Below are 15,987 nucleotides of genomic sequence, written 5' to 3'. Positions count from 1 at the left end.
GCAAAGTCAAGTCTTCTGGTTTTCATGCACACAGAAATGAAATTAAAGTTTTTTTTTTTTTTAACAGCATGTGGGGGTGTAATCAAAAGCAACAAATCTAATCAAGACAAGATGCTGGGTTATACTCCCAACTCCTCTATTGTAACAGAGCAAGGCCTCTGAAACTACAAACACTGGAATATAAGAAACTCACAATTTCAATAAATGACAGTGGTGGGGGGAAAAGGATAAATGGCACAATTATAAATATTATTTTAAAAATACCATTCAACAAGTCATCAAAGTCAGTACTCAAAAGGACAACTGTGATCTCACAGTACACAATAACAAAACTCAGGGCTCTAAAATGTACGTGGAAACTGAACCATGTAAGGTGCCATTTGTGACAAATTTTACTTTGTCAATTAATCACTCACTGATCAAGTCTGTAGATTTTTTTTTAGTTGCTATTTCTCTTTCATTTCTTTTTTTAAATAGTTTTAAGAGCTGGACATGGCTCAGTGGTTAAGAACACTTGCTGCTCTTGCAGAGGACCCAAGTTCAATTCCTGGCACTCACAATGCCTCGAGCTCCTGCATGCACAGGGTGAACAAATACAGACAAGCACATACTGACAAATACATGTAGTGTTTAAAACATTTAAAATATGAAATAAAATTTATTTTTATGTATATGGGTGTTTTGCAGCAAAGTATGTCTATGTGCCTGGTGCCTGCAGAGTCAGATGAGGATATTAGGACATTGGCTCTCCTGAAACTGGAGTTCCAGTCAGTTTTGAGCAGCCAGGCAGGTGCTGGGAAGTGAATCTGGGTCTTCTGGCAAAGCAGCCAGGGCTATTAACCTGTGAGCCACCTGTGTAGGCCCTTTCATTTTCTTCTATCTAGAACTCAGTTCAAAATCTGAAATGACAAACTCAGAATAGTTAAAAACATAAAGTGGAATTCTGCCTGGGCTTCAAGGCATAGGCCTGTAACCCCAGCACTCAGAAGATCAGGAGCGCTACAAAATGAGTTCAAGGAACTGTGGCTACATCAGAACTGCTCTCACCACCACCCCACTGTCCCAAAATGCAGAATCTCAAACTGCAATTAGTGACAAGACGATGATTAAAGAACTATTAAACAGGGCTGGAGAGATGGCTCAGAGGTTAAAAGCACTGGCTGCTCTTCCAGGACCTGAATTCAATTCCCAATAACCACATGGTGGCTCACAACCATCTATGATGAGATCTGGTGCCCTCTTCTGGCATTCAGGCATACATGCAGGCAGAACGCTATATTCATAATAAATCTTTAAAAAAAAAAAAAGAACTATTAAACAGAAAATGGAAAGAAAAGTTGTGATCTGCCAGTAAGGTAAGATTTGACTACAAAATACAAGATCTGAAATTAAATTCAGGAAGTACAAATATCTCATTCACAAAATGACAGTGCAATGCTCTCCTAAGACTAAACTCCTGAGGGAGGCTGCTCCAGGGAGAGTCACTTCTGTATTAGGACCTTTGGAAGGATTCTATCACAGGCCCAACTAGAGAACAGAATGACAGACATGTTAAGGCAAAAGAATCCACTCAGTCTGAGGAGATGCAGGGCGGGATCTGTGGGCTCTTACGAGTTAGTCAAATACTGTTTTCTGTGCATGTCAAGAGTTAATGGGTTTGGGAAACCTGAAAATTTATGGAAGTTTCTAAAAAGGTTTTCCAAAACTGCCCTACTTTTATTTTAGAAAAATAAATATTACTTAACATCTGCTATAAATAGAAAGGACTGAGTAAGTATAAATACAAATCCTTACTGAAAAAAGGCTGCAAAAATCTCAAAATACAAGCAAAACCTAAGCTTTTCTACATATGAATACTTTCTTATTTATATTTAAAATTTTCTATTTATGGGTATTTTCTTATTTGTTTTTAAAATTCTAAAATAAAACTTAGATGTTGTCTCTCCTACTGCCTTAATGAACTAAAACTACAAATTAACAAAGCTGTAAGTAATTAAACTACAAATTAACATAGGCTGTAAATAATTAAATGAGGCTTTTAGGTTTACTCCCCCCTTAACCTCTGGATGAGCACAGAAACAGAGTCCTTAGAGCTGCAGAGCCTCTGCACTAAGCACTGAGCTGCAAGCAGGTGGCGTTTCCTTACCCACTGGCCTCTGGAGGGAATCTGACAGTCACCTTCCCCATCTCTGCACCCGGAAGCTCAACGAATTTGCCAACATCTTGTTTTTTGTCGGGTGCCTAAAAAACAAACCATACACAGCAAAAGCTTCCATGGCTATATGTTTATGAATACATTCATTTACAAATATGGTCATAAGGAGGATAACAACTAGATCACCCTTACACTTTAGAGGTTCAAGCTCCAGTGAGGAGCAGGAATGAAGCCAGATGGCACTTAGCAGAGACATTGAAAGGTGGGAAGACGACCTCTGCTGCTTTACTGGGTGTTGACAGCCTCCCACAGAAACCACAAAGAGGCTCTTCAAAACCTGGATTCGACTCAATGCTCAAGATGAGCGAAGATTTAAGATGCAGGAGGAAGTACAGTTGTAAAGCAGGTAACTGGGGACATCACTTCATAGTAGGACTGATCCCCAGTACCAAAAAACAACGCATAAAATACAATTTTCATTAAATGGAAGAACATGCATCAGGGAAATAATCTTACAGGCATAAAGTTCAGGGCTTTATGTAGTTGAACAGTTAAAGGTATACAAAACTTAACAAAAATAGAATATAAGTTGTTTTTTTTTTTAATGGAAATAACCTTTGAATTTTTTTTCAAAGCAGTGCCATGGACCCAACACCAGGACCCTTACCATGCCAGGCAAACACCCTGCCACTGGGCTGTATTTCAATCCCCAGAAAATAAGCTTTCTATGAGAATAAGAATCTCTTCACAGATAGAGTTTCAGTTAGACTGAAACATCCGCACTTAGAAAAAAATTAAAGTCTGTGTAACGGTTCAGCTGGTAAAGACCTGCTACCAGCCTGAAGATGAGGAGGGTCCCTGGGACCCACAGGTGGGAAGAGACCTGACCTTGACTTGCATGCCACAGCACACGTGCACCTACAAGCACAATATAGAAAATGAATACAAAAACAACTTAAACACTTGCTTACCACTCTAGCTTTGTTTTCCGAAAAATCCCACTTGGTACCAACTGAGCGGAAGGCTTGCTGGGCTTCAAGAAAGCCAAACCAGCGTTTAATGTGGACCAGAGTTTTGTTCTGCTCCACCTGTTCCTGCCATGCAGCATTTCCTATTAGTGAACATAATTGTTTAAATCTTTAGTAAACTGGCAAATTATAAAGTACAGATCCCACCAGCTAACTTATGTGGATGAGATTGGTTTGCAGCTGTGCTTCTGCAATGCAACCCTCAGTTGAGTCTATTTTGCAGAACTCAGAAAATACATACTTTTTAGATCAAAGGCCAGCTGTGGTGGTGCATGCCTACCATCCCAGCACTCAGGAGGCTAACACAGAAGGGTGGGTCACAAGCCCACAGCTGGGCCTACCTACTTCTACCTAAGAAATAAAACAAACAACTAATACACTTTACAGTTGAATTCACTCAACTTCTCTAAGACTGGCTTCTGTCCTCCTCCCACCACACACCCAGTATTAAGACCAATACTTCAATTCACCGATCAACCGGAAAAAATATAAGCAAGGTCATCAAGAAGCAGTTAACTTCTACGTCATCAATGCAGAAACGGGGTTGCCAACCCATTCCCTCCCTACTTTGTAACGTTCTGTTAGTCTACAGAATCAGTGTTCGGCCTCATTTCAACTATACATTGATGATGTTACTCAAGTAAGTCATAAATTCCTAATTCTGTCGGCCATTCATGCACCTTAAGCTTTTTACAGGTCCAAAGCTTCCATAAAACAGGCCATCTACCTACATCATCTTAAGTAATCTTCAGGGATCTGTGTTTTCTCATATATTGTATACTTTTAAAAATTATAGCTCTTTATACAATCCAATAAGATGGTTTCTCTGTACAGTGCTGACTGTCCTGGAACTCACTATGTAGACCAGGCTGGTCTCAAACTCAGAGATCTATCTGCCTCTGCCTCCCAAGTGCTGAGACGAAAGGCATGCACCACCACTGCCCAGTCAAAATCACATTTTTAAAGACGGACTCTCCTTTGTCCTTCAGTGATCATTTCACGAAAGGCTATGCAACTTTACTCCAAAATTACCTCTGTATTTGCCTCCATGAAATCTGAAGTTTCAAACTCTTCCTTGCTACTGTAAGTGCAAGGATAGATAGATAGATAGATAGATAGATAGATAGATAGATAGATAGATAGATAGATAGATAGATAGATAGATCGATCGATCGATCGATCGATTGATCAATCTCATTAAGTTTTTCTTGTTTGGTTTTACAAGTTGTTTCCCAGGTTGATTGAACATTATCACATCTGTTGCAAGTTAATTATACAAGAGGAAAAAGGGACCCAACAAAGAGTAACACTCCAAATACCTCACTAATCTGCCCTTCTCATTCCTACTGAGCAAAAAGATTTCCCGGGATGGAAACAAGTACTGGGAATGAAGCAGTTGCTAAGATAAAAGTGCTAATAAGATGAGGGTCTCCTTAGTAGGAATGACAACAACCCCAAAGGAAGAGAGATGACTTCCAGGTTCAATAGAAGACCCTGTATCTCAGTGACCAGGACAAGAAAGCCAGATTAACCATCCTCAGTTACTGCCTACAGACACATACATAAAGGCAGTAATATGTCCACTTTTCACCTAGCAAAGAATTAAATGACCAAAAAAAAAAAAAAAAAAAGGTTACTTAGGCACAGTAAGTGATGCATCCCTGTAGTCCCAGCCACTTGGCAGACGGAGGCAGGAAAGTTGCTTGAGCCTAAGAGTTTGAGACTAGCTCCATCTCAAAATCAATCCCCACCCCACCCCTGACCACTGAACAACAAAAGAACTATTTAAAAAAAAAAAAAACACCAAGTACTGGTGCACACCTTTAATTCCAGCACAGTAGAGGCAGTGAGTTCTAGGTCAACTAGGTCTACAGACAGCCAGGGTTATACAGTGAAACCCTGTCTTGAAAAACTGAAAAACAAAAACCCTAAAAGCCCCAGTATTTTAAGAGGACTTATTGATAATACCTTTTAGGGCGGCCCAAACACATAGATCCGCCAAGGTCAAGGAGTTTCCAACGAGGTAGGTTCTCAAAGACAGACAATGATTAAGCTCATTAAGTGCAGAAGTCAGCGCAGCACATGAAGACAGCTTGGTAGCACTGAACTCCAACCAGTGATCAATCTGAGAACACAGAAAAGAATGCAGCCCAGAGTACAGGCTTCAAAACAAGATGACCACACAAAGAATGCTAGTTAATGGAAACAGACAAAACTTTTCTTAGCTGAAACTGTACAATTTATCATTACATGGTTCAGTTCTGGTTATCTGGACTCTAACAATGCCACTTACATAAATCCCAGCTTTGCAGTTATTTCCCTATGATTTCTTTTTTGTTCTTCTTTTCTTACCAGGTACATGGAGGGTCACATCAGGAAAGAACAAGAAAAATACTTGATAACTAACAGCTGGAGGGACTAACTAATCTGAAGCTACCTAGACAAATTAATGCAACTGAAGAAATCTAAAAGTTAATCATTAAATTCATCTTATGCCCCGCATGTAGACTCATGGCTGTAACCCAGAAGGGCAAGAGGATCAAGCCTAGACACCAGCCTGGGCTATAAGTGAGACCTTATTCAAAAATCCCAAAAAGAAAAAGCATTATTTATTTCTGAACTGTGAGATTCACAAGCATTTGAACACACACAAGAGAAAGCCACACCTACAGAGTGGCACTGAAAGCTAATCCAACGTTGCTGTAATTAACCATTAACTTAAGAAAGAAAATGAGTTCCCAAATATGTGTGTGACCCAGTGCAATCTCTTAATTTTTCTGACCTGCTGTCTTATCTGTAATATGAAAGGTGAATGGCATGAGCTAGACAGTAAAACCCAACTATGAAATCCTAGGAAACCAGGAAGGTGAAGATAGCATTAAATAACCCCAAAATACACTTAAGTTTAGAGGGAGACAGTGAACTTTAAGAGTTGAAGTTTGCTCCTTTGTGGTGTTGGGGATCCCCAAAGCCCCATGCATGCCAGCATAAGCAGTCTACCCAAACTACACTTCCAGCTTATTTTTCTGAAAATAACCGTGCGGTGAAACTCTGTGTGTGTAACTGGGGGTGCTCGTAGTATATCCTTTCACCATTAACAACATGTGCAGCTCTTCCACTGAAAGAACCATCTGTTAAAGTTAGCATAGCATCCTGTAAGGGATCTTTTGCTACATTATGGAAAAATAAAGGAATATAGTTGTGCAAATTGCAGCAACGATCAGCTGGAAAAAGATTATTAATCTGGCCTTCGAATTGAGCAAACGCTATTGTGAAATAACCCAATCAATTTGTTGCTTAGTATAAGGAACACTGGTCATAGCTGGTTCTCTGCGAAAATATCTCCTAGATTCCATCCTGCTCTTCTGTGCTAAGCAAGCTCCTACTTTAAAATAAGGGTTTAATGCCTTAGCTGGCAAAACGAGAAGGTGCAGCCACAGAAGCTTTGCCATCAGACTGCTGTAGGAGTAAGTAGTAAGTTTTGTAGGTAATATCACACTTGCCAAGGCTGGTCATAATCAATATAATGTACTTGCTGTTTCTGTATAGCATACTCTACCTGCGTGAGTGCCTGTCTGGCAACTTCTGCTAAGCTGTCTGCTGGAATTTGGATCACTGCTCCCTTTAAGAATTTTACTTAGTGGCTCAAGGTCTCCTGTAGGATATTTTAAATAAGGTTTTCACCATTGTTTGTCTTATTGAAAGATAGTTTATAAACTATCTTTCTTTTAATCCAAATTACAAGTCTGCCTAGCTGACAGGCTTAACATGTTCATTTACATTTTCACAGACACTTGACTGGCCTGAAGCTGCAGTTTCCTTTTTGCAACTTGGCTGTCAAGTCAGGCTAGGCCTGCAGCTGAAGCTGGGCCACTCCGCCATTATAGTGGCTCTGAGACTGCCACGTGAAACCACAAGCTCAGGCTGGTACAGATACGCCAATTTTTACTATCCTTGCTTTTTCTTTTTCTTTCAAATCTTGTATTCACAAAATTAGGAGAATTAATTGCTGAATCCTTCCTCTCCTCTGTTAAAAGCCATAGATTTCTCCATTAAGGCTCCTTGGCTTGTGGACCAATTAGCCTCTAGCATCTCCACTGCCCTGCTCTGGATGCTGACTGGGGAAGCTATAGCTCTTTAAACTCTTTTGTCTCTTGCAATGGTGGACACAGGATACATTCCGGAGTCTGAGGCAGAAGATTCACAAGTTCTAGGCCAGCAAAAGACACAGCAAGGTGACAGGCTAGCCTGGACTACATAGAAAGACCGGGTCTCTCTTTTTAAAAGCAAGCCAACCAGGAACATTCCATATCTTTAACCTATGGCTAAGTTCTGCTCAAACCCTCGTGAGGACTAATGTCACTTGTCAATGCACAGCAGGACAAAACTATTCCCAAACACCAGAAAGCACAAGACAAAACATGTACAAGGAAAAACATATTCCGGGCTTACCTCAGTGTGTTCCATCAGGTTAGTACCATAGAGCCCAGATGTAGCTGCAACTCTAGCCAAGTAGCGCAGTATTGAATTTATGTCAGTGAACACCACACTCCTAGAATTTAAACATTAAATATCACAGCTGCTTAGGAGTCATGAAGAAAATAATAGCAAGAAAATTTCAGAAGGTAGGGAAAAAAACCTTCTAAGACCCAGAAAAACAGAATCTTTAGTGATAAAATTGAACAGTAAGCAGATTTAAATTTTTGAACATGAGAGAAAACTTGGCTGGAGAGGGACTGCTGAAAACAAGCTTAAGAATAATTTAGGAACACAGCCACCCACGAAGCTCTTCCCGCTAGGCCATCCCTACTGCCCTACTTCTAGAAGAGCACTACGTGGAGGCTCCTGCTCATCTCCTCAGCACCAGGACCACTGAGAGTTCAAGGTCAGTCGGGGTTACCGAGAGACATCTCGCCCTGCCCACTCCATCTCATCCCCAAGTAAATGGGGATTCCTTCTCTAACCAATAAAATATAAAGTCTTTGGATAATCTCATCAACCCAAGGAAGAAAGCAGTGGGGTTCTGACGTCATGTTCACCAAATGATCAGCTGAGAGCATCGCTGATGCAGCTCACGGTGATGGGACCGACCCTGAGACCATCAGTCTCCCTCTCTGATCAAAAGGGCCTCAGGGTCTAACCTGATATTTGAAAAAAAAGTCTTTATTTATTTTGTGATGCTGAGGAAGGAACTAAGGCCCTCACACAAATATGAACACGTTTACCACTTAGCTATACCCCAGCCCCAGTTTCCCCCTTTATCTTCAAGGACAGTGATCAGCCTGGCATGGTAATACAGACCTGTAATTTCAGCTCTCAGAATGCTGAGCAAGGAGGACCTTTAGCCTTAACAGGCATGCACTTACAGGAGCACATGAATGCATGTGCACACACACACACACACACACACACACACACACACACACACACACGATGAAACATCTTTCTAGGAACAATCCACTTAACCAGCAAGTAAAATAATTCAGCCAAGCTGCACATATTTAAATGCTGTTCAGAACCGAAAGGACACACAAATAAGCACTTACTCAGAAACACGAAGAAGATTCTCTTTCCCTTCTTCCACAGAAATGCTGACATCACCTTTCACATGTTCCACTGCCAGCAGAGCTTCTAAAAATGACAGCATGAAAGATTTATTTCTCTTCAAAAACAAGGTAGTATTTATAACCTGAGTCACAGAGCAATGAGGATAAGTCAACAATACAACATTTAGTCCTACAGGGTGTGACACCGCTACCCCACACACAGTAAAATCTAACCTTGGGGTCTTAGAAAAGTATCAAATCAGAATCTGTTGTTACTACAGCTCAATCGCTTGTAACTGTACCCGGCCTTCCAGCTAGTGACACTAAAATCATATCCTTTCCTCCCCTGGAAGAGGGGAGGAAAGAATAGTGGCTTCTGTATTTGAATACTATGTGCTATGCATTACGCTGAATGCTTAACAGTCGCACAACTTTAATCTCTTTACGAATCTCAAGAGGTGATACCCATTTACAGGAAGGAAGCTGAGGCTGGCGGAGGCTAATTGGCCAGCCCAGAGCGCTTGGCTAAACACAAAGGAGTCAGCATTTGAACATCCTTCAGGTGACTCAGCTCTCAAATTCTCTAACACCTTGTAACACTGTCTTTCAGCACCTAATACACTGAGTGAACCCATCAGTCCTCTACCCCTTTATTTGGTTATTCAGATGGACAGCTGGCAGGTACTCGTTTCTATGTAAATACTATGTTCCATGGAAGCAGGGCCCTAACAAGGGAAGCACAACAACCGTGCAAGTCTTCTTATAATAGAAAGCAAGTGTGCTGGTTTGTCTGTCTCGCTCTGTAGTTATGTTGACTGTGGTTTCCACGTCAGTGCCCTGTTAAAACTTAGGTTGAAATTAGGTTGCCCTGGTCACAGTATTAAGAAATGGGATCTGTAGAGTCAAGCATGATGCCTGTATTCCCAGCACTCTGGAGGCTGATGCAGGAACATCAAGAGTTCAAGACTAGCCTGGGATAATACAAGAAGATCATTTCTGAAACCTAAAGAATAAGACTGGAGACACAGCTCAGTAGCACAAGGCTTGCTGGGCATGCCTGAGGCCCTAGGTTCAATAACCAGAAAAGGATTAAAAGGGAGTAGAGCCTTCTAGGAAAAGACTAAGACATTGATGCAGGTTTGTGCCATCTCAAGCACTCTCCCCTTTCCTCGAGGATCTATGACAGCAAGACTACGAAGTGACCCATTGCTCTTGGATCGTCCATCATCCAGAGTTGTGAGCCAGTAAGTTTCTGCTCATTACAATTCCCCTCTCTGTGGTACTCTCTTATAGTTGCACAAAGCAGACTAAGACAGCAAGGGATTTCTCAAAAGGTAACAAACTTCCAGGGGAATCCAAGTAAATACGATACATTTTTAGGACATCCATAATGGAACCCTGCCTAGCATATAAAAAGAATGAACTACTGTTACAGGCAACACAATTAGTCACAAAAGCACTATCCTGTCTATAAAAAGATATATATGGTATGAGTCAGTGGATACGAAATCCTAAAAGCAAAAACAAAATAACAAAAATCAGGTCAGTGGCACTAGCTGCCAGGGAGAGAGAGAATTTTCTATAATGGAAATATTTGACATTATGGAGGTTTATATACCACATGTATGTACACATATACCATCGTATACTAAAACATACAACTAATATTGGTGAACTTAGATATACGCAAGTGCTAAATCGACTAATTATAAATACAAAATTAAATACTTCACATGTTATGAATTTAACATGAGAAAAGTGCTGACACACATAAAAGAAAGCATCGAGCCAGAAGGTCACCCCCAGAGGCACATCTTAATAACCAAGTCAGGCAGGAAGCACCAATGGAAGTGTAGGCAAAGAGAGGTGTGTGCACGGCTCCCAGCTCCCTCCATTAAAATGCGTTTGGTTGAAAGGGAAAGCTCTGCTTGGGAAAAACTGGCAGGCAGCATTTTAGGTGTTCAAGACTGGAATGGGAAAATTAAATTCACATACCAACTGATGAGCTGCAATGCAGAACAGGAATACTTACGCCACCCTTGCCCGGGATGGAAGCATCTGACAACCCAATTAAGGGAAACTTAAGTAAGAGGTTTGTCATCTTCAGAAGTCAAAGCTATTAAAACCAAGGAAAGGCTAGCAAATCATTCCACGTTGAAAGAACCGGGCAAACAGGACATAAAGAGAGTAACAAAGTATGGTCATCTTTAGTTGTTGGGTTCTGTTGGAACAATTAGCTTCACAATAATGGAGCTGGGGCATTAGGCAGCAGAATTCTATCCGTTCCTGTATAGTTAGGTAGAGAGATCAAGTACATGTAGATGAAGATGAAGTATTCTGGGCGTAGAAGCATCAAATATGCTGTCTGCTCTTAAGTAGGAGGGAGGAAAGTTCTGTCCTATGCATGCATCTTTAAGCTTGAATGTACTTTAACACACACAAAAATTACATGTGAAAGACATAAAATCCTAAGACTTGAGGCCTGGAGAGATGGCTTAGTAGTTAAAAGACTGGCTGCTCTTCCAGAAGAGGTTCAGTTCCAGCACCCATATGGCAGCTCACAGCTGTCTGTAACTCCAGTTCCAGGGGACCCACTACCCTCACACAGACACACATGCAGGCAAACACCAATGCACATACAAATAAAAGTAAATAAATCCGTTCTAAAAATCTTTATAATGCAATGTTTTTCCTACATAGTTAATCTAATTAAACCTAATTAAATTCAGAGATAAATCTGATTGAATAAGTCATAAAATTTTTAAGCAAAGAGAAAAAGATGTAAGCAGAAAATAATCTATGTTCTCTAATTGGCCTAGAGGTCAAAATGAAAACAAAATTTAAAACTCTCTTTCAGAATACCACCAGAATGTGGTTCCGAGTTCTAAAGACACAGACCTAGGGGTTCCCAGCGATTTTCAAGGCAGTTAAAAAAAACAAAAAACAAAAACCCACAAACCAAAACAAACACTATAGCTTAGCTATGACCTAAACATATAAAATGTGAAAGAACTCTCCTGTAGTCTCATTTGATTCTGGCAACCAGCACTGGATAGGTTCCTCCTTCCTTAGGATAAAACAAAACAAGGAACCTGTGAAGTTTCTCTATAACCAGCAGTCAGGATTGAACGTAGGTCTCCTGGATTAACGAACGAGGAGGCCAACACCGGCGAGTACGACAAACAAAAAATCAAATCCACTTCCAGAGCTCATGGATTTCTGTCAGGTTAGTGTAAAGGCGACGGAGCTAATACGCTAAAATACTACCATTTAAAAACATCTCAAGTGATTGCTACATTCTATTTTTAGGCTGGGGAATGTAACTCAGAAGAGTTACAAGCAGAGTGCCTGTCTAAATACAAAGCTCCCTGCACATTAGTACATGAATGTCTTTTCATCCCGAGAGGCTCACACCGCTGTCAAAGTTGAGCATTTAAGAAATTTTATCAGCCTCCATATGGCCAATGGTATTTAAAGGGCTGGGCTTCTAACATTAGGAAGCATTTCCGAGTCTATATCGCACACATCATGGTAAGATTATTTTGTGTAATTTCCCAAAGAAACAAAAAGACAGAAATTCTAAACTACAGAGCAATAGCGTTAGCCACTTTGAAAAATCAATTCCGAATGGAACGTTAAGATGACATTTACTGGGGGGGCGGGGGGGGGCGGGTAGTAAGCAGGCCGACAGCATCAGTCCGCGCGTTCCTGCGACTTTCCGCAGTTACTCCCTGCAACCAGCAGCAAGTGCTGACAGCAAAGTCTACCATGCTCCCTTCAGCTCGACAATGTGCGGAAAAGTGGGGCAAGTGAATCCAGAGCTCCCCTGAGAGGCGGGGAAGGGATGGGAGGCTCTGTTTAAAAGGACGTGACAAGCGGTCGGGATTTTAGTTCCACTTCGAAAGCCGACGGAGCCTCGCGTCTCCCCGCCAGCGCTCTCGCCCGGGACGGCGGTGGGACTCGGGAGACGACGTCCTGCGTGGACAGAGGCCGGTCCCGGGGCGTGAGTCTCCCTCAGCGTGACCGCCGCCGCCGCCGCACCTGCCCGCACCCGACGGCTGATGCAACCCGCGCACGTCGGCGGCGCGGCCCTTACCCAGCGGAGGGTCTCCTGCGTTCACCGTGAGGCACAGCGCCGCCATCTCCAGGGGCTGCGGTTTTACTCGTCAGGCCGCCTTGCCGGCACACGAAACACCGGGTTGGACTGGAAGCAAAAGAGCTGCAACGTGGGCAGGCGCCCGAAGCCACCGCAGCCTTCGCCCCGCCCCCAGGCCGCGACCACTAGTGTCACCGCGTACGGCGCTCACGTCATAAACAAGCGTCCATCGAAGCAGCTTTCGCTCCGCCCCACTCCCCCGCCACGACTGCAGGGGGCTGGGCGCGCTACTTTGTGCGTCATCACAGCGCACCCTACTCCGCTTTAACCTACGTTTAGTCGCCGGCCCGCGAGCGCGACCGTCATGGCAGGCGCTTCTGTTCGTCATCACTGTGCGCCGGCTCCACCTTGAACCGCAGGCTCCAGGGGTCTTCCCGTCGCCCTTTGGCAGCGGGTCGGGACCCACGTGAGGTGCCACGCAGCTGATGAAAAGGAGGCTGACTTTACGACACTTCGTCAAGCGAGGGAAGCCGGGGAAAGAGACGAGGTTGGCCTGGGACGGTGTCGCATCTCCCAGACTGTTACTGATGGACTCTTGTGTACCCCGAGGAGAAAGCCCTGGAAGAACACGCACAAAGTCGACGAGTTACAGTGAGGATAGAGGAGCTTCGGTTTCTTCTTTTTTCTCCAAAAGAAAATATTTTGTGGAATTACTTGGAAGCAGGCCGTGTGGTGCAAGGCTAATCCCAGCACCTAAGAGGCGGGGTAGAAAGAAAATTATGGAGATAAGGGAGAAAAAGGAGCCTCTCGTCGTTCTTGTCTTCCCTGAGAATCAATAATTCCCCCGGTTAACATCAGTAGTGAAGGCTCTAACATCGACAGTATTTCTTTTATATAGAAGTATCTTCGAATAAGAATGTTAAAATAAACCAATCAGTGGTGGTGCACGTCTTTAATCCCAGCACTCGGGAGGCAGAGGCAGGCAGATCTACAAGAACTAGTTCCAAGACAGGCTCCAAAGTTATAGAGAAACCCTGTCTCGTTAAAAAAAAAAAAGAGAGAGAGAGTGAATTAACATACATGAAAACAAGCAAATGGTCAAACATCCTTAAGGGTTGTCTGTAAACCAGTAGTAGTAACCTGTAATCCTAGCACTTGGGTGTCTGAGGCCAGAGGATTGCCAGAAGTTCAGTTCAAGGTCATTTGAGCTATTCAATAAACAGTATTTAAGGAAAGAAGTGTGTTAAAAAAAAAAAACTAGAGTTCTTTATGTATTTAAAAACAATGGTTAAGCCAAGTGTGTTGATTAAAACAGGAGATCTCAGGTTTCAAGCCAATCTGTCCTATACAGAACTTCCAGATCAACCCTTACAATAGACAGATTAGACATTAATTCTGCCTCAGATGAACAAACCAACAAAAATAACTACAGTAATGGTTAAAAGACTTACAAAGGGTTCCAAGAAATACTTCTGGGCTTGGAGTTATGTCTAGTATCTCAAGGATAGAACCCTGAATAGATTCTCAGATGCAAAATCAAGACCATACTGCTGCCCTAATTTGTCTTGTTATGGAGTGTGCTATGAAAACATTTTTATGAATTTTCTAATTCAAATTCGCTGTGATAGATGTGTTTGCCCAGGGCATTTTCCCAAGATTGAAGTTCAAGAGGCAGGACTGATTTGAGAAACCAGTACATATCTACTCTTACTTTCCAGTAACCTCAGCAATATGTATTTTCATTAGGGATACTTAAGCTTTTCATGCAACTATAGGGCAGTTATTTCTTTGGGTCCCTGTCTCTGGACCACTACCAAGATGGCAACATTTATAGACAACCGTTCTGCAGAGTCGGCAAGGTACCTATTACTACAATGGAATGAAGGAGAACATGAGCCAGTACATTTAATGCCATTTGATCCCTTCTGGATTTATATCTGTCTTTGACTCTCTCCCCTGCTCTGGAGTCAAACTCTTCTATAATTATCTTGGGAAAATTGGACCAAAGACAGGGACTTAGTAAATAAAATTACAGGATTCCATTATTTTGGACTAAGTTCCAGCACTAGATCCCAGTAGATCTGGTTCAAAATCAAAAGGGATCACTTCTGCTGAAGTTCCCTGTCACGTGCTAAAGGAAGCAGTTTATCCGACCTAAGAGATCAGAATTAGCTATCTGCCAAATTTCCCTAACAGACCATTTGGTTAGTCTGGTCCTGAGGTCTCCTTGATTTAATACTTACAAAAAGACCCTTGAAATAACCTGATGCTAATTCATCACTTAACTTTCTACCATCCTGTTTTCACCCTCCAGAGTACTGGGATGACGGGATTGCATAACACACAACTCTCATTGAAGACTCTCCCCATGTAGTCCAGGCTCACCTGGACCCTGTGGTGCTGCTGACTCAGCCTCCAAGTGCTGTGACTACAGACCATGCTCAGCTTCATTTTGGTATTTTTAGAACCATAAAGAAGTACTTAGCTTACCCCAGCCTCAGTTTATAATACTTCCTCCTACTCATTTTACTATAGCCATAGTGGTTTGCTTTGTTTTCTTTCTCTTAGAGATGTGCCTGCTATTCCCACAAGAAACCTTAGCTTGTAGCATGGCTCAATTCCTTGCTCTTAACCTCAGATATCACTTTCCCAGAAAGATATACAACCTTCATCTAGATTCTAGAGAAAACTCCCTTCCACCCTTCCCACCTCACTTGCTTTCTACAACCTTCCAAATCAGTATTTCTTCCTCAGAACTTAACACAGTAAGGAATAACTTACAAAGGAACAGACTTCTGGCCAGTGCCGTGGCTGCTGTTGAATGGACAGGATCTGTACGAAGTGATTAACCTACAGTGAATGCTGCATTAATATTTGTTTGAGAACACATAGTCTTCTAGGGTTACATTAAATGTTTGAGCATGGATATATAATCACAGCTGATGCTGGACAAGGAAGATGCCAGGACATTAAGAGCATCACATACCATGATAAGGAACCTAAAGTTTATTCTGAAGGCAAAAGCAAAACTAGGCAGACTTTGAATATGGGAGGCTTGGCTTTTTTTTTTAAAGTTTTTTAAAAATTTATTTAACTTTATTTTATGTGCATTGGTACAAAGGTATCCGACCCTCTGGAACTGGAGTTACAGTTGTGAACTGC

General features: G+C 42.1%; 1 protein-coding gene across 2 annotated transcripts in view; it reads right to left on the bottom strand.

Annotated features, from left to right (window-relative positions):
- Eprs1 (glutamyl-prolyl-tRNA synthetase 1) overlaps positions 1–13,156 on the bottom strand; it is a 69,763-nt gene extending 56,607 nt beyond the window's left edge. Inside the window, exons 1-6 of one of the 2 annotated variants that reach the window (XM_075989405.1) lie at positions 12,826–13,156; positions 8,730–8,814; positions 7,636–7,735; positions 5,152–5,308; positions 3,127–3,266; positions 2,147–2,241 (exon numbers count right to left, since the gene is read on the bottom strand). In XM_075989405.1, the coding sequence (XP_075845520.1) occupies positions 2,147–2,241; positions 3,127–3,266; positions 5,152–5,308; positions 7,636–7,735; positions 8,730–8,814; positions 12,826–12,871 (623 nt within the window). In that variant the 5' untranslated portion in view covers positions 12,872–13,156. The remainder of the gene's footprint in view (positions 1–2,146; positions 2,242–3,126; positions 3,267–5,151; positions 5,309–7,635; positions 7,736–8,729; positions 8,815–12,825) is intronic. The other variant, XM_075989404.1, reaches the window with a different exon arrangement.
- Between the last annotated feature and the right edge of the window lie 2,831 nt (positions 13,157–15,987).

The sequence above is a fragment of the Microtus pennsylvanicus genome, chromosome 10 (assembly GCF_037038515.1).
Source record: "Microtus pennsylvanicus isolate mMicPen1 chromosome 10, mMicPen1.hap1, whole genome shotgun sequence".
NCBI lineage: Eukaryota > Metazoa > Chordata > Mammalia > Rodentia > Cricetidae > Microtus > Microtus pennsylvanicus.
Note: the sequence above shows the minus strand (reverse complement) of the source record. Positions and strands in the feature narration are given on the sequence as shown.